General features: G+C 45.6%; 1 protein-coding gene across 17 annotated transcripts in view; it reads right to left on the bottom strand.

Annotated features, from left to right (window-relative positions):
- flncb (filamin C, gamma b (actin binding protein 280)) overlaps positions 1-17,583 on the bottom strand; it is a 93,534-nt gene extending 75,951 nt beyond the window's left edge. For 15 of the 17 annotated variants that reach the window (XM_071332777.1, XM_071332789.1, XM_071332780.1 and 12 more), the window contains exon 1: positions 16,672-17,582. In XM_071332777.1, coding sequence (XP_071188878.1) covers positions 16,672-17,047 — 376 coding nt within the window. In that variant the 5' untranslated portion in view covers positions 17,048-17,582. Of the gene's footprint in view, positions 1-16,671 lie in introns of all 17 variants that reach the window. The other 2 variants (XM_071332779.1, XM_071332778.1) reach the window with 1 other exon arrangement.
- Positions 17,584-18,294: the final 711 nt, after the last annotated feature.

The following is an 18,294-nucleotide window of genomic DNA, read 5'->3' as shown; positions in this document are numbered from 1 at the left end:
GTGTGTGTGTGTGTGTGTGTGTGTGTGTGTGTGTGTGTGTGTGTGTGTGTGTGTGTGTGTGTGTGTGTGTGTGTGTGTGTGTGTGTGTGTGTGTGTGCGTGCGTGCGTGCTTACACTGAGTGCACAAAACATTAGGTAAACTTTCCTAATATTGAGCTGCACCCCATTTTGCAGCACAAAACATCCTCAATTAGTCGGGGCATGGACTCTACAAGGTGTCGAAAGCGTTCCACAGGGAGGCTGGCCCATGTTGACACCAATGCATTCCACAGTTGTGTCAAGTTTTCTGGGTGTCGTTGTGTGGAACACCATTCTTGATACACACAGGAAACTGTTGAGCATGAAATACCCAGCAGCATTGCCGTTCTTGACACACTCAAACCAGTTTGCCTGGAACCTACTACATACCTAGTTCAAAGACACTTAAATATTGTGTCTTGCCCATTCACCCTCTGAATGGCATACATACCCAATCCATGTCTCAAGGCTTAAAAATCCAAGTGACACAATAAGGGATCATAGCTTTCACCTGGAATCAACTGGTCAGTATATGTCATGGAAAGAGCAGGTGTTCTTAATGTTTTGTACACTCAGTGTATGTGAGTGCATACGTGCATGTGTGTGTGTGTGTGTGAGAGAGAGAGAGAGAGTGTGTATGTGTTTGAGTGTATATGTTGTGTGTGCTTGTATCCATGCATGCTTGCACACAGTATGTGTGTAAGTATGTGCGTGCGTGTGTGTGCATGTATGTGTGTGTGTGTGTATGCGTAAATTCCTCTGACATTTTCATAAGCCTTTAAACTCACCATATGAAGCATGTTGTGAATGACAGAGCGCGCCTTAAACTCCATTCACAAGCATATCTTAGAAGACACAGAACAATCATTCATGAAAAAACATCACCAAAGAACACATCCCAGGGCCCACAGCATGAGACAGGCAAACATGAGTGACAGGTAGAAACTCTATCTTAGCCCATAGAATGAACAGCCAGCTGTTTGAGCTGCTTCAAAAGGAACTACATCTAATTGATAAAGGATGTGGGTGTTAGAACTACATCATTTGAACTCCCCAGTGTGTGTGTAATGTCTCAGTATCACTCAGGCACACATTCATCCCTGGTATGATAAGGGAGAAAGACTCAAGCTGTTCTCTTCATTCTCACTTCTGATCTGTCCCAGGTAAAGGGGTGTGTGGAGTGGCAGTGGCCTTGTGACCCATTAAGGAAGTAGTTCATGAATGGCAGAGGGAGTTTTCAAAGGGTTAATTATTCATTTTTTCCCCATGCTGAGGGCCAAACATCTGGGCACTATACAGCTGGGCCCTCCCTCACACCCTGCTATCACTCCTCTTGCCTCGCCTCACCCTCACTCCCTTCCCCAAGCCTTCCCTTGCCTTGACCTGTCATCTGCGCCTTCGGCGGGGTGCCAGATTCCTTAAAATCCCCAATTTGAGTCGAGGCTGGGAAATATCCTAAACATGTTATCAGTCATTTTCCCCCTCCATCTTGTTCTTTCCCCTGCTCTGACCTCACAGCACCCCCAATGGAACCTACCCTGTTCTATGGGAGGTGAGGAGAGAGGCCTGCGCCTGGATAAAGAAAATGTCCAATCTGGCAACTCCATAGGGACCAGGAGGAGAGTGAAGATGAATAAGGGCTTAGATCAGGCAACACCTTGGGGAGCAGAGGGAAGTAGAGTCAGGGTCAGACCTAGCAACCCTGTAGGGAGCAGACTTGAGTGAAATGGATTAAGGGGTCAGATTGTTGGGCTGCTAACAGCAGTTGTGCCTGACACCAACTGCCCCAAAATCCACTTGGCGATTTCTCAGGGTTCTAAGAAGTGTAGACAACAACAAGTTGTTTATTTAGCATGGAGGGCACTCCACATACACTAGGATACATTATACTGTGTGTAATGCTGGTCTATTTTAACAGCATGACAGACATTGACAGGGGACCTTAATGGTGACGTCACTGAAACAGGGCACAATGTAACCTTTCAATGGAACTCTACCTCTCTGTTTTTCTGTCTCTCTCACTTTGACCAGTCAGTTAATAGAAGCTACTGCTCTCTGTTCTGACACTCCAGATGTGAGTGACTCAGTCTACGCAGACACACACAGACACACACAAACACAAACCCCCCACACACACACAAGCACAGACAAACACACACAAGCATACACAAACACACACAAGCATACACAAACACACACACACATTTAGATAATCTACCTTTGCCAGGCACCACAGCACTAGATGTTAGGGGGATCCAAACCCAAGCCGTACTCCATTCTCAACTCCAGAATTCTCTCCCCCCCTCTCTCTCTTTCTCATCCGTTATTCTTCCCTCCATATTATATCCCCCACTGTGTAATCCTGCGGTCCAGATGGGTTAATCCTGATAACCTGTTTCCACTCGCAACGATTAGGTCATCACAGCTGTCTTAAACATTGAAATTGTGGAAATGTGGTTTGGAAACGTTTTGTTGCTATGGACACTGACCGTTATCTATGTTTATGGTGCCAAGTCTGTGTGGACAGAGTAACAAACAAAGTGATGTACTGGAAACTCATATACCCAAACATCCTCACAGGAAGCAGGTGGCTGTGTCACTGCCTGACATTTAACATCACCATCATCAGGACCCCTTGGATTAATCCCGCTCGTCATCAGTGAAAAAGCTTTGTGGCTAGTCATAATAAACATGCAATGACACGGGTTCAAAATATCTAATCCCAACCAACCTTGTGATTTTGGCTCTCTTGGCTGGACTCAAAGGAACATCTACTGTCTGGTAGGTCTGTCTGTTAGAAACGTCATCTCTGGAATAACACATTGTGTTTAACCAGTCTCGCTCCCTGACCATCTCTTCACTCTTCCTTGTTTCCACTCTTCTCTTCCTGTCCATCTCTCTGTGTCTCCCCTCTACTTTATCTTTCACTCCACTCTTAATCTCTCTCTCGCCAGTGGAAACTGCTCTGTGGGCCTTGTTTGACCCTGGCTGTGGTGCCGTGCTAAAGCTTTTACGAGCAGTGCCGTTCGGAACATTTTACTTGTGGACGGACTTCTTCCTCTCACTATGCTCCTCCTCACGCTTCACGACTCACGCAGACCACTGAGATGGAGAGAGGAGAGATGGTGAAAGAGAGAGAGAGAGAGAGAGAAAGAGAAAGAGAGAGAGAGAGAGAGAGAGAGAGAGAGAGAGAGAGAGAGAGAGAGAGAGAGAGAGAGAGAGAGAGAGAGAGAGAGAGAGAGAGAGAGAGAGAGAGAGAGAGAGAGAGAGAGAGAGAGAGAGAGAGAGAGAGAGAGAGAGAGAGAGAGAGAGAGAGAGAGAGAGAGCAGGCAAACTGACCATCTGTGCCACTGAGAATGAAGAGGAGACAATGGATGAATTCTACTTTTAAGTGATAATGCCCGAGAAGCTGGTGTTTGAAGGATTTTGGCACGGGTGTTGTTAGGCCTTCTTCTCGAACCTAACAACAACGGCTTCGAGGGCATTATCACTTTTATACAATGAGATTCCAACATATTCAAATAATGATTGGCATATTTTAATAAAAAAATAAAAAAAGATTAATTCATTCACACTACTGTATTTCACCCTCCACGAGATATAGTCCAGACACAAATCTAGGGTTGATACCCAAGCCGGCTGGTCGTTCGTTCTATCGGTCCGGTTGCTAGAGACGTTGCCCAATCGTTAAGTCTTTTTGTCCTAAATCTATGGACGCGACCCAGTCCGTCGTTCAAAATGTTCCCTTGCCATGATAGCTGGTAACCTTCTTATCTTCTTGCAACTATAGGGGGTGCTGTTCCGCATTAGCATATTTGGGTCTCCAAATTAAACTGCCTCGTGCTAAATTCTTGATCGTACAATATGCATATTATTGTTATTATTGGATAGAAAACAGTCTATAGTTTCTATAGGAGTTGAAATTTTGTCTCTGAGTGGTACAGAACAATTTTTACAGCACTTTTCATGACAGGGTTCAGATTTCAGAAATTTTTACCTCTGATCTGGGGTCTGTTTATAAGGCCACAGTGAATGCTATGAAGAAACCGACACTGCCTACGTCTTCCTCTGGGTGTCTGTACGTCATCACGTTTTCAATGAAATCGATGGGACGTTCACAGCCATTATAAATGACCAAAATGTACAGAGACCGCCCTTTCTCAACGTGCGCCTCAAGCGTGAAGGCCATCGGACCTGACTCGTTCCAAATCGTTTTCTAACCAGCTATATTTCTCCGGTCATGTTTTCAGTCGTTATAGTTGTTAAAAACATCAGAATGTAGTTAATTTTAACCGTTTTATAGCAATTTATATCCGTTTAGTGCGATTCTGAGGAATTTATTTGTCGTGCACTTTCTAGCTTTGGGAACGTTTCGCGGTCTCGGTCGTTGTTAGTGGACATTTCGAAGGACAGAGGACATCTATCGACCAAAAGACGTTTATAACATAGAAAGGATACATTGCCCAAGAATATGATGGAAGATCAGCTCAAAGTAAGCAATATTTAATATGATAAACCGTGTTTCTGTCGAAATATTTTAAACGCATACATCGCCATTTTGTTTGGTATAGCTTCACTTGGCCAACCCTGTATTGAAAAGTAAGGATAATTTTAAAAATGTAAATCAGCGGTTGCATTAAGAACTAATTTGTCTTTCGATTCCTGTCAACCCTGTATTTTTTAGTCAAGTATATGATTAGCTTTTAATTAAACTAGATCACTCTGATAGATGACGTCAGACATATTGAGGCTTGATTTCCTAGTATTTTTATTGTGTAACCACGGTTTTGTATGGCTAAATATGCACCTTTTCGAACAAACTGTATATGTATGTTGTAAAATGATGTTACAGGAGTGTCATCGGAAGAATTCTGAGAAGGTTAGTGAAAAAATTAATATCTTTTGGCGGTGATTACGTTATAGCGCTCTTTGGCTGGAATCGATGCTCTGGTAACGTTTTCACATGTAGTATGCTAACTTATCGATTTATTGTGTTTTCGCTGTAAAACGCTTAGAAAATCTGAAATATTGTCTGGAATCACAAGATCTGGGTCTTTCCATTGCTATGCTTTGTCTATTCTTATGAAATGTTTTATGATGAGTAAATTGGTCATACACGTTGCTCTATCTAGTAATTCTAGTCGATTTGCGATGGTCGGTGCAATTGTAAACTGTGATTTCTACCTGAAATATGCACTTTTTTCTAACAAAAACTATCCTATACCATGAATATGTTATCAGACTGTCATCTGAAGAGGTTTTTTCTTGGTTAGTGGATATCAATATCTTAGTTGAGCCGAATTGGTGATAGCACCTGAAGGAGTAAGAAACTGATGGAGTTAGAATAGTGGTGTATTTTGCTAACGTGTTTAGCTAATAGATTTACATATTTTGTCTTCCCTGTAAAACATTTTAAAAATCTGAAATGGTGGCTTTATTCACAAGATCTGTATCTTTCATCTGGTGTCTTGGACTTGTGATTTAATGATATTTAGATGCTACTATCTACTTCTGAAGCTATGCTATCTATGCTAATCAGTGTGTGGGGGGTGGGGGGTGATCCCGGATCCGGGGTTGAGGTTCTAGAAAGGTTATCCCTTGCTTGCTAGCTAGCCAACTTTGGCTAACACAGTCACGTCAAACAGTGCAACCAGGACAACGGCGAAGTAGCTGCATTTGAGTTTGTTTAAGCTGTTTTCGAATGATTGTTTTTTTATACATCCATAAAAATGAGCTAATGATGTACGATTTCGCCTGGCGTAGAACATTTGCTCTCTCGTATTGCCAGCCCACTGTTCAGAAGAAACTGAAGCTGGAATGACAGCAAACTAGCTGCATTTAGAGTTTTTCTATAGACATTTCTTTGTGTGTATGCCAGTCCGCCTGTCTCGTCCCAACTCCCGACACGTTCATTACCATAGGACAGATGGAGAATGAATTTCAATATGATGCAAATGTCGGAGAGACAGACAGCAAGGTTATTACTAATCTCCGCTGTTGAAAACCAATTGCTAGTCTAAAAGAAATGGGAGATCATTTCTAGATGCTTTTTACAGGGAAGATCTAGTATATAAATTGCCTGGCTGAGATGATGAGACAGTGGATTGCGCAGTCACTTGGAACAGAGTAAATAGGCATTTCAACGTTATAGATTTAGCCGGTGGTGACTTGTGGAATAGACACCAGCTGGACTGCGGTTTTAGCCAATGAGCATTATTAGACACATCCGTTTTATAATCTCATATACCTGCACTTCTGCTCAGGTTCATTGAATCCAAAGACGGAATACAGCCTCAGCCTCCTCTGATAACCAGTGGAAATAGACAGTACATCAATGCAATATTCACAGCTGGATTACTGTAGATACATGGAAATATGTGTTGTTTTAGCCAGAATACTATATAACACAGCAAATTGATTGTTACACCAATATCAGTTCAGGGGTTCTCAGTGTGAGACTGATATTGTCATTTGATTTGATGTGCTTCCACCCCATTAATAGATCTTACATATAGCCCATTCAATTCCCTCTACCCAGACTGCAACACTAAACACATGGCCCTCTAACAATGAGGCGACATATTCAACTGGCTGTTGAAAAGCTGGACCTTTTCCTAAGTCCTCTGTATCTAAATACTGTACACGACACGAGAGAAATGGCTGGAAGTCTATGGGAGGAGAAACCATATAAATCCAACATAGAGGACTTCCTTTATAAAAGATATTAACAGGGGGTGAGGTGTTTTGGGGGGAGGTGGTGGTGGGGCTGGTGGAGGTGGTGGTGCAATCAGAGTTATTCTCCTCTCTTGGCTAGCCAGAGTTGCTTATCCTTGGTGGCTGCTAGAGAGGTAGGTTGTGTGGGATGTAGGGGAGGGGGTGATTGGGGGGGGGGGGGGGGTTCTGGACAAGCTCGGACATTCTTCTGAGCTGACTGCCTCTGACACATGCTAACAATTAGAGATACTGTTGTAGGGAGAGAGAGAGGGTGAGGAAGACAGGGAGAGAGGAAGAGAGTGAGAGAGCGAGAGAGAGAGAAGGTAATGGAGAGAGGGAGAAGGAGAGAGAGGGAGAAAGAGAGAGAGAAAGAGAGAGAGAGCGGTTGAGATGAAGAGACAGAGACGAAGAGAGAGAGGAGAGACAAAAAAGATGAGGAAAGAGAGAGAGTGGTCTCACTCACTTCCCTCAGCTCCTGTAAAGTAAGATAGCAGGGAAGGATCTGCAAGGATCTGCATCAGTTAATACTTCTACTACCCCATAGGGTCTACTACCACAGAGCCTCAACACTGTCTAACACCAGGAGACCAGTAGGTAACTTGGAACCTCTCAGAGTGTTGGGGTAACATTGGGGGTAAGGTTACATTTTTATCACACACACCAGAGACTTGCTGAAGGAGTGAGAGCATCAACGTAAGAACTGGTCACCACCACCACCCTTTCTCTCTCTCTCTCCATACTGCTCTCTCCCTCGCTCTCGCTCCATACTGCTCTCTCCCTAGCTCTCGCTCCATACTGCTCTCTTCCCCTTTTCTCTCTCTGTCATTGCTCCCCACCACATAACACAGTCATGTCAGAGACCCATTACAGAACCACAGCATTTAGCCTTGGATAGTGATACAGGAAACACATACACACATCCACACAGCTACTACTGGAGATACCGCAACTTTCCCCCCTGTTAAATTCACAACTATGATGTGAACCCACAATGGGGTCAATCATACCGCAGGCAAATAAAACGACCAACCAATCAGAGGGCCCCGCTCAACTTCTCTGTTTCTCTCATCAGGACTGAGTCAGAGAGAGGGGATGGAGAAAGAGACAGAGAGAGAGAGAGAGAGAACGAGAGAGAGAGAGAGAGAGAGAGAGAGAGAGAGAGAGAGAGAGAGAGAGAGAGAGAGAGAGAGAGAGAGAGAGAGAGAGAGAGAGAGAGAGAGAGAGAGAGAGAGAGAGAGAGAGAGAGAGAGAGAGAGAGAGAGAGAGATGTACTCATTCATCAAAGAGCAGAGTAAGTTCTAACTTCGTGAGTAAGCTGAGGTCCATCTAATGTCATAATGTCATAACGGATAGTCTGTTTGAGTCATAATGTCATAACGGATGGTCTGTTTGAGTCATAATGTCATAACGGATGGTCTGTTTGAGTCATAATGTCATAACGGATGGTCTGTTTGAGTCATAATGTCATAACGGATGGTCTGTTTGAGTCATAATGTCATAACGGATGGTCTGTTTGAGTCATAATGTCATAACGGATGGTCTGTTTGAGTCATAATGTCATAACGGATGGTCTGTTTGAGTCATAATGTCATAACGGATGGTCTGTTTGAGTCATAATGTCATAACGGATGGTCTGTTTGAGTCATAATGTCATAACGGATGGTCTGTTTGAGTCATAATGTCATATACTACTGTGTCTTAGTGCCGGGAAAAGGGATACCCAACTCTTCAGCACCCCCACCTAAAACCCCCCTCAGCGCCAGAGGTCTCAGTCATATTTTCCTCGCCCCTTCATACCCTCGTAATTTCCCTCTCCTCTCTCCCGACCCCCTCTCTCCTAACCCCTCTCATTCTCCCCACTTCCCTGCCTCCTCTCTTTTAACTAACCCTTCTTTCACAGTCCTCTCCCCCGCCCCCTCTCCCCGTGCCACTCTGGGGCTGTATGTGGGTCTATTTTAGGCGCCTGTTAGTGGAGGAAGCCCAGAGCCCCAGAGCTCAGCTGTCTGCCCATCAATCAGCTGCCCCCTTCCCCAAATGAGTGAAGCTGACCTGGGCCAGGCTGGCCCCTCACTGCCCCTCCAGACTACCAGACTACCAGACAACCAGAGAACCGGAAGGCCAAACCACCAGAACCAGGGGGGAGGGGGATATCAGTCTGAAATTCCTGTGGCAGTAACCCTTCCCGTACTTACTGAACTTCAACTCTCCAAGTCACACACTCCGTGACACACACTGACTTCCAAATCTCCAAGTCACACACCCTCTAGTCTTAATTACCTGCCTGCTGGCATCCATGAGTGTGTGTGTATCATGTGTGTGTGTGAAGGAGTAAGACAGAGTGAATGAGTGTGTGAGTGTGTGTGTTCTCCCTCCAGCTCTTCTGTTACCCAACACTCCCCTCCACCCCCCACTGAGAGAGAGAGAGAGCCATGGCAGGTGCCCTTCTGGAAGGATCACTCTTATCACCAATGTCACTCAGCCACCCTGGTCCGGCCCCTTCCCAATGACTCTGTCTGCTTGTTGACCCATTTCCCCCTTTATCACACTGCATCCTGGGTAGCCCTAACAGATATTGGACCTGATAACCCCTCAAAGCTGACCCAATTTCAGTTTGTCCTGAGGATGGATCAACAACATTGTAGTTACTCCACAATACTAACATAAATGACAGAGTGAAAAGAAGAAAGCCTTTACATATTACAGATATTCCTTATTGCATCCTGTTTGCAATAAGGCGCTAAAGTAATAATGCAAAAGATTTGGCAAAGAAATTTACTTTTTGTACTGAATACAAAGCATTATGTTTGGGGCAAATCCTACACAACACATAACTGAGTACCACTCTTCAAGCATGGTGGTGGCTGCATCATGTTATGGGTCTGCTTGTCATCAGCAAAGACTAGGGAGTTTTTGAGGATAAAAAGCATTGGAATAGAACTAAGCACAGGCAAAATCTGAGAGGAAAACCTGGCTCAGTCTGCTTTCCAACAGACAGTGGGAGACAAAGTCACCTTTCAACTGGAAAATAACCTAAAATATAAGGCCAAATATACACTGGAGTTTCTTACCAAGATGACATTGAATGTTCCTGAGTGGCCTAGTTATAGTTCTGACTTAAATCGCCTTGAAAATCTATGGCAAGACTTGAAAATGGCTGTCTAGCAATGATCAACAACCAACTTGACAGAGCTTGAATAATGTTTTTGAGAATAATGGGCAAATATTGTACAATCCAGGTATGCTACGCTCTTAGAGACTTACGCAAAAACAGTCACAGCTGTAGTCGCTGCTAAAGGTGATTCTAACATTTATTGACTTAGGGGGATGAATACGTATCTAATAAAGATATATTACTGTTTTATTTTTCATAAATAAAATAAAATATCATAGAGTTTGGTCAAAGAGGAAGAAAAAATTGATTTTTTATTTTATTCATGACCCTGAGGAAGGCACAGTGACACCGAAACATTGGTAAATACCCATTAAATTGCTGGGAGATTACACATGGAGTGTGCCACTTTCTTTATTTTGATAGTTTATAATTCATGAAAATTGTAACAGTAATATATCTTGTGTGGATCCTTGACAAAAAAAAGGATAATTAAATCAATTTGAATCCCATTTTGTAACATAACTAAATGTTTAAAAAGTCAAGGGGTGTGAATACTTTCTGAAGGCACTGTATGTGACAGAAAGGAAACAAAGTGTAAAATGAAGAAAACAACAAAGGCTAGAGTGGGAACTGAACTGATGTGGGAACATCTGTACCACTGATGGCTTTTCACATTTTTTTACAGTAGTTTACTGGCATATAGTTGACTGTGAGTTAGGGTTAAAAAAAAAAATCATACTGTAAAAAAGGTACATATCATACCTTTTTTTACAGTAATTTACAACTGGTAACTGGCTGCCAGTAAATGATGGTATAATCAACAGGATTTTTTTTACAGTGTACCACAGAACCTCTAATCATATTGAATGATCCAGTAGCTGGGATCTGACTTGTCAATCTTCAGGTATTGTAACGGTGTTCCTCCTCCCCTTCATACGAAGAGGAGGAGTAGTGATTTGACCAAAATGCAGCGGGTTGTGAATACATATTGATTTAATAGACAAAACGGAAAAACACGACAAACACTTGAATAATTACAAAACAAATAAACGAATGTAGACAGACCTGGACACGAACTTACATACAACGTGAAGAACGCATGAACCAGGAAAACAGACTACATAAAACGAACGAACTAACAAAAACCGGAACAGTCCCGTGTGGCGTAACATACAGACACTGACACAGGAGACAATCACCCACAAACAAACAGTGAGAACAACCTACCTTAATATGACTCTCAATTAGAGGAAAACGCAAAACACCTGCCTCTAATTAAGAGCCATACCAGGCAACCCAAAACCAACATAGAAACAGCAAACATAGACTGCCCACCCAAAACTCACGCCCTGACCATCACACACATACAAAACAACAGAAAACAGGTCAGGAACGTGACAGAACCCCCCCCTCAAGGTGAGAACGCCGGGCGCACCAGCACAAAGTCCAGGGGAGGGTCTGGGTGGGCATCTGACCACGGTGGTGGCTCAGGCTCCGGACGCTGTCCCCACACCACCATAGTCACTCCCCGCTTCTGTATCCCCCTCCCAATGACCACCCTCCAACTAAAACCACCTAAATGAAGGGGCAGCACCGGGATAAGGGCCAGCACCGGGATAAGGGGCAGCACCGGGATAAGGGGCAGCACCGGGATAAGGGGCAGCACCGGGCTGAGGGACGGCAGCTCCGGGCTGAGGAACTCTGGCAGGTCCTGGCTGAGGGACTCTGGCAGGTCCTGGCTGAGGGACTCTGGCAGGTCCTGGCTGAGGGACTCTGGCAGGTCCTGGCTGAGGGACTCTGGCAGGTCCTGGCTGAGGGACTCTGGCAGGTCCTGGCTGGACGGCTCTGGCAGGTCCTGGCTGGACGGCTCTGGCAGGTCCTGGCTGGACGGCTCTGGCAGGTCCTGGCTGGACGGCTCAGGCTGGTCCTGGCTGGACGGCTCAGGCTGGTCCTGGCTGGACGGCTCTGGCTGATCCGGTCTGGCGGAAGGCTCTGGCTGATCCGGTCTGGCGGAAGGCTCTGGCTGATCCGGTCTGGCGGAAGGCTCTGGCTGATCCGGTCTGGCGGAAGGCTCTGGCTGATCCGGTCTGGCGGAAGGCTCTGGCTGATCCGGTCTGGCGGAAGGCTCTGTAGGCTCTTGGCAGACGGGCGGCTTTGCAGGCTCATGGCAGACGGGCAGCTTTGCAGGCTCATGGCAGACGGGCAGTTCAGGCGCCGTTGGGCAGACGGGCAGTTCAGGCGCCGCTGGGCAGACGGGCAGTTCAGGTGCCGCTGGGCAGACGGGCAGTTCAGGCGCCGCTGGGCAGACGGGCAGTTCAGGCGCCGCTGAGCAGACGGGCTCAGACGGCGCTGGGCAGACAGATGGCTCCGACGGCGCTGGGCAGACAGATGGCTCAGACGGCGCTGGGCAGACAGATGGCTCAGACGGCGCTGGGCAGACAGGCAGTGCAGAAGGCGCTGGGCAGACAGGCAGTGCAGAAGGCGTTGGGCAGACGGCCGACTCTGCCCTGCTGAGGCGCACAGTAGGCCTGGTGCGTGGTATAGGCACTGGCTGCGCTGGAGAGGAGGAAAGCTCTGACAGCGCTGGACAGGTGGGAGCAGCTGGAGAGAGAACCCGGAGAGACAGCCTGGTGCGGGGGGCTGCCACCGGTGGACTGGTACTTGGAGGTGGCACCGGGTATACCGGACCGTGAAGGAGGACACGTGCTCTTGAGCACCGAGCCTGCCCAACCTTACCAGGTTGAATGGTGCCCGTAGCCCTGCCAGTGCGGCGAGGTGGAATAGCCCGCACTGGGCTATGCTGGCGAACCGGGGACACCATTCGTAAGGCTGGTGCCATGTATGCCGGCCCGAGGAGACGTACTGGAGACCAGATACGTTGGGCCGGCTTCATGACATCTGGCTCGATGCCCAACCTAGCCCTCCCAGTGCGGCAAGGTGGAATAGCCCGCACTGGGCTAAGCACGCGTACTGGGGACACCGTGCGCTTTACCGCATAACACGGTGTCTGACCAGTACGACGCTCTCTCACTCCACGGTAAGCACGGGGAGTTGGCTCAGGTATCCTACCCGGCTTTGCCACACTCCTCGTGTGCCCCCCCCCAAGAAATTTTGGGGTCTGACTCTCGGGCTCCCAACCGCGTCGCCGCGCTGCCTCCTCATACCAGCGCTCCTGGGCTGTGGCTGCCTCCTTCTCCTCCCGAGAGCGGCGATTCTCTCCCACCTTAGCCCAGGGTCCTTCTCCGTTGAATACTTGCTCCCAAGACCATAAATCCTGCTTCGTGCGCTGTCGTTGCTGTCCATTAACCCGCTGCTTGATCTGGGTTTGGTGGGTGATTCTGTAACGGTGTTCCTCCTCCCCTTCATACGAAGAGGAGGAGTAGTGATTTGACCAAAATGCAGCGGGTTGTGAATACATATTGATTTAATAGACAAAACGGAAAAACACGACAAACACTTGAATAATTACAAAACAAATAAACGAATGTAGACAGACCTGGACACGAACTTACATACAACGTGAAGAACGCATGAACCAGGAAAACAGACTACATAAAACGAACGAACTAACAAAAACCGGAACAGTCCCGTGTGGCGTAACATACAGACACTGACACAGGAGACAATCACCCACAAACAAACAGTGAGAACAACCTACCTTAATATGACTCTCAATTAGAGGAAAACGCAAAACACCTGCCTCTAATTAAGAGCCATACCAGGCAACCCAAAACCAACATAGAAACAGCAAACATAGACTGCCCACCCAAAACTCACGCCCTGACCATCACACACATACAAAACAACAGAAAACAGGTCAGGAACGTGACAGGTATTTCATAGTCTTTGGTGGTCTTTACACCTTCAAGCAGTTGACACAAGGACAGATCTAACACAAACACACCTAAGGCACTGCTGAAACAACTGCTGTGTGTGTGCCAACCCCATGCCATCCCATCCTCTTGCCCAACCTGTTTGCAGGCTGTTTGGCTGTTGGTAGGCAGAATGAATGGCTGTTGCCATGCTCTTATCAAGAGTTGGCCAACACAGCCACAACACATCAGCACAACAGATGTTGACAGCAAGGATGCTTTGGTGTGCCGCCTTTTCTCACGAACCTGTTTTAGATTCTGAGAATAAATATTATAGCATTGATTAGTTTTAAGGCAGAACGCTCAGGCAAGGATCATTTTGGGGCGGCAGGTAGCCTAGTGGTTAGAGCGTTGGACTAGTAACCGAAAGGTTGCTAGATCGAATCCCCGAGCCGACAAGGTAAAAATCTGTCGTTCTGCCCATGAACAAGGCAGTTAACCCACTGTTCCTAGGCAGTCATTGAAAATAAGAATTTGTTCTTAACTGACTTGCCTAGTTAAATAAAGGTAAAAAAATATGTTTTTCCTTAGAACCACATATTCTCTAAGCACAAGGTGCATTCATAAATCACTGTTATAATGTTCAGCAACAGAGGAGCCCTCTACAGGGCCAGTCTTAACAATAGACTACTGTCTGTCCTGCTGGCTGCTGCATCATCATCATCATCATATGCCACCAGGGGTCTTTTCATAGTCCCCAAATCCAGAACGGATTCAAGAAAGCGTACAGTATTATATAGTGCCCTTATTGCATGGAACTTCCTTCTATCTCATATTGCTCAAATAAACAGCAAACCTGGTTTCAAAAAACAGATAAAGCAACACCTCGCGGCACAACGCCTCTCCCCTATTTGACCTAGATAGTTTGTTTGTATGCATTGATATGTAGGCTACGTGTGCCTTTTATGTATGTAGTTCTGTCCTTGAACTGTTCTTGTCTATTGATGTTCTGTATTATGTCATGTTTCATGTTTTGTGTGGACCCCAGGAAGAGTAGCTGCTGCTTTTGCAACAGGTAATGGGGATTCTAATAAAATACAAAAAAAATACAAAAAAATCATCATAATACATATTAGATCCAGTTAGGGACATCAAGCTGAGCCCAAGTCTCTCTGATGTTGTTATTAGTTCTCCAAGAACAAATCCTACATCCTGGAGCACTGATTCTAAAACATTACATTACAAAACATTAAGAACACCTGCTCTTTCCATGACATAGACTGACCAGATGAATCCAGGAGAAAGCTATGATCCCTTTTTCATGTCACCTGTTAAATCCACTTTAATAAGTGTAGATGAATGGGAGGACACAGTTTAAAGAAGGATTTTTAAGTCTTGAAACAATTGAGACATGGATTGGGTGTGTGCCATTCAGAGGGTGAATGGGCAAGACAAAATATTTATGTGTCTTTTGAATGGGGTATGGTAGTAACACACTGCTGGGTATTTCATGCTCAACAGCTTCTCGTGTGTATCAAGAATGGTCCACCACCCAAAGGACATCCAGCCAACTGTGGGAAGCATTGGAGTCAACATGGGTCAGCATCCCTGTGGAATGCTTTCGACACCTTGTAGAGTCCATGCCCAGACAAAATCAGGCTGTTCTGAGGGCAAAAGGAGGGGGATGAACTCTACAAGGTGTTGAAAGCATTCCACAGGGATGCTGACCCATGTTGACTCCAATGCTTCCCACAGTTGTGTCAAATTGACTGGATGTCCTTTGGGTGGTGGACCATTTTTGATACACACGAGAAACTGTTGAGCGTGAAAATCCCAGCAGCGATGCAGTTCTTGACACACTAAAACTGATGTGCCTGGCAACTACTACCATACCCTGTTCAAAGGCACTTAAATATTTTGTCTCTGCCCATTCACACTTTGAATGGCACACATACACAATCCATGTCTCAATTGTCTCAAGGCTTAAAAATCCTTATTTAACCTGCCTCCTCCACTTCGTATACACTTATTGAAGTGGATTTAACAGGTGACATCAATAAGGGATCATAGCTTTCACCTGGTCAGTCTATGTCATGGAAAGAGCAGGTGTTCCTACTGTTTTGTACACTCAGTGTATATACATATAGCCAGATATATACAAATGCTTTGTAGACTACTTGTTACTGATTCATCTTTAGTCCACATATTTGAACACATGAGATAGAGATGCCAAATCACTACATCATTCAGAAGCAACTATAAAGCCATTGCCTAATCCAAATTGGAGACTATCCATTCGATGAGAACGCTCGAAATGACTCATTCAGTATTTCATTTCATGAACAACAAATGACAGCAGCCAAGTTGGTTAAACCAGAGATTGTAATGACTCTCAATTGGCAGTATCGTTTCTAATGGGACCATGCATGAGTTACACAGTAATAACACACAGGGATCCAAAGGCATGCACCGAATCCAGAATCTCTCTGTTTCCCGGATCCAGCTGAAAGCAGTCTTTATCGGGCAGTCAGAAAAGGGACATTTCTTGATTGGCGCATCCTGAACACACCGCGCCGTTGTCTGGTCCCTCTTACGCACAGAAGTACATATCGACGACGTGCGTAATTTGCGTCAAAAAGTACAGTGCATTTCAGTTATGCACTGTTTATAACGCATGCAACAACAGTTATGGAGAAGTGTATACAGTGAAAACACAACTCTGAACAATATAAATATGGAACAATCAACAACACAACTAGGAATACGTTTTACTCTAATAAATAAAAGGCTGCATTGCGCATTACTTTTCTATAAGATCAAAATGTGTTTCATTCATTTCATAAGGAGAAATCAATCTCAGACTCGTTCCCCTGACTCAAATACGCCCTCTAACCAGTAACGGCATCCTCAAAAGTGGCTAGCCCAGACAGAGTAGACAAAGCATCAACTTTCAACATGTTTCCCGAGAAACCCAACCATTGCGCTATATCGGTCCTAAATACAAACACCACTTACCTATCGATACCAGCTTTATGTGTTCTCTCTCCAAGAATTCCAGCGCAACGGACACATTTTCCAGTTTCATTTGTCTGAAGTTAGGTCTGGCGTGGTACTTTCTGTACATTTTCTTCTGGCTCAAAACCTCCAGAAGACCGATGAGCTTGAGCCCGTCGGTCAGGTCTTTCTGTAGGTCGTTGATCCGCTTGTTGAGGCACTTGAGGTGCTCGTTGCACCACCTGGTGAAGGTGTTCTGTTGGATTTTCTTCCAGGGCGCATCCTCAGCGAGGTCCTTCTCCGTAGCCGGCATCTCTTCCTCGTCGTCCCCGTTGTTAGTACTCTGGTAGTACTGCGGCGGCTGCTGCTGCTCGTAGTACGTATTATTGCTCATCATGTTGTGGGTTTCCGGGCCCTTTTTTATACCACAATCAGTGGGGCCAGTGTGTGAACGTTACGGCACGCAAGGGAGCGTGGAAAGAAATTTTAAAAAATGTTTATTTCGGGCCAGTGCCAAGCTTGCCGTGAAAAAAGTTATAAAACTAGGAAAAATATGAAAGAAAGAGTAAGCGAGATTTTCGTTTGTACTTGTGATGGGAGTGGAGCTTGTCAAACCAAGCAGTCTGTCAGTGGGATGATTAATTAAATAATCCGTTTATCGTTTCCAACGTGGACGATCTCCTGGCTTTAAATTTATCAGAATAGTGAAAGAAGTGGTAGCTGCATCCTAATAGACACCTTGGCACGGAAGAAGAATAGACTGTAGAAAGATGAAGGCGTTGTCTGTGGACAGGACCGCTAGTAGCCCTACGAAGTCGGCGGCGGCAGCCTGCTTGGTGATGTCCGTTACACTTGAGTAGCTAAATGAAGCTCTAGGCAGGACAGGTTTTTAAAAAGCTCGGCACCCCTGAAGCTCGCGTCAGGCCCCTGGACTCCCTGGAATGCCCCGGTCATGACCATATACAACTGCAGGATGGGCATTCTCTAATCAGACGAAGATAGCGAGACGCAACACCATTGGGTAACATAAGAGAAGGGGGTCAACGATTGGCCCTGGGGCGCCGTAACAGTTGTGACACTTCTCCTTATTTTTAGGCTCTCCAAATTGGGCGAGGGGGACGGAGCTTTGCGGTGGTTGTAAAAGTGAACGGTGACCAGAGCCTACTGGGCCTTTAATAACAATTGGACTATGAAGGGAAAATGATGCCAGCGTCTTCAATAGATCCAACCTTTACCCGCCAGGGTTATTCTTGCTGTCACTCATATGTCCACTGACGCAGAATTGTGTTGTCAAACATATATATTTGTCAACATGATAAATATACTCAAATGACAAGCTAACTTATTAATAAGATAACATCAAACCTGTTGATGCTTAATTAACAAGAGGAAGATCATACAGGATTCTTGGGTTGACAGTGGTTTCAAAAGGTAAAGGGCTGTTCAGTTTGTTAATATATGACTTAAGCTTAATGTGGGGGGGGGGGGGGGGGGGCTTTTGGAATGTACCACCCCAGAGAGAACATAGAACATGTGCATGTATAGATTGTGCTTTATTGAAGAGAACGACCGAGCACTATCAGGTCGTGCTGCTCTCTTTCTCTCGTTCTTTTTCTCTCTCACTCTTTCGCGCTCTCACTCACT

Source organism: Salvelinus alpinus, chromosome 11 (assembly GCF_045679555.1).
Source record: "Salvelinus alpinus chromosome 11, SLU_Salpinus.1, whole genome shotgun sequence".
Taxonomy (NCBI): domain Eukaryota; kingdom Metazoa; phylum Chordata; class Actinopteri; order Salmoniformes; family Salmonidae; genus Salvelinus; species Salvelinus alpinus.
This window is presented reverse-complemented; position numbering and strand designations above follow the sequence as displayed.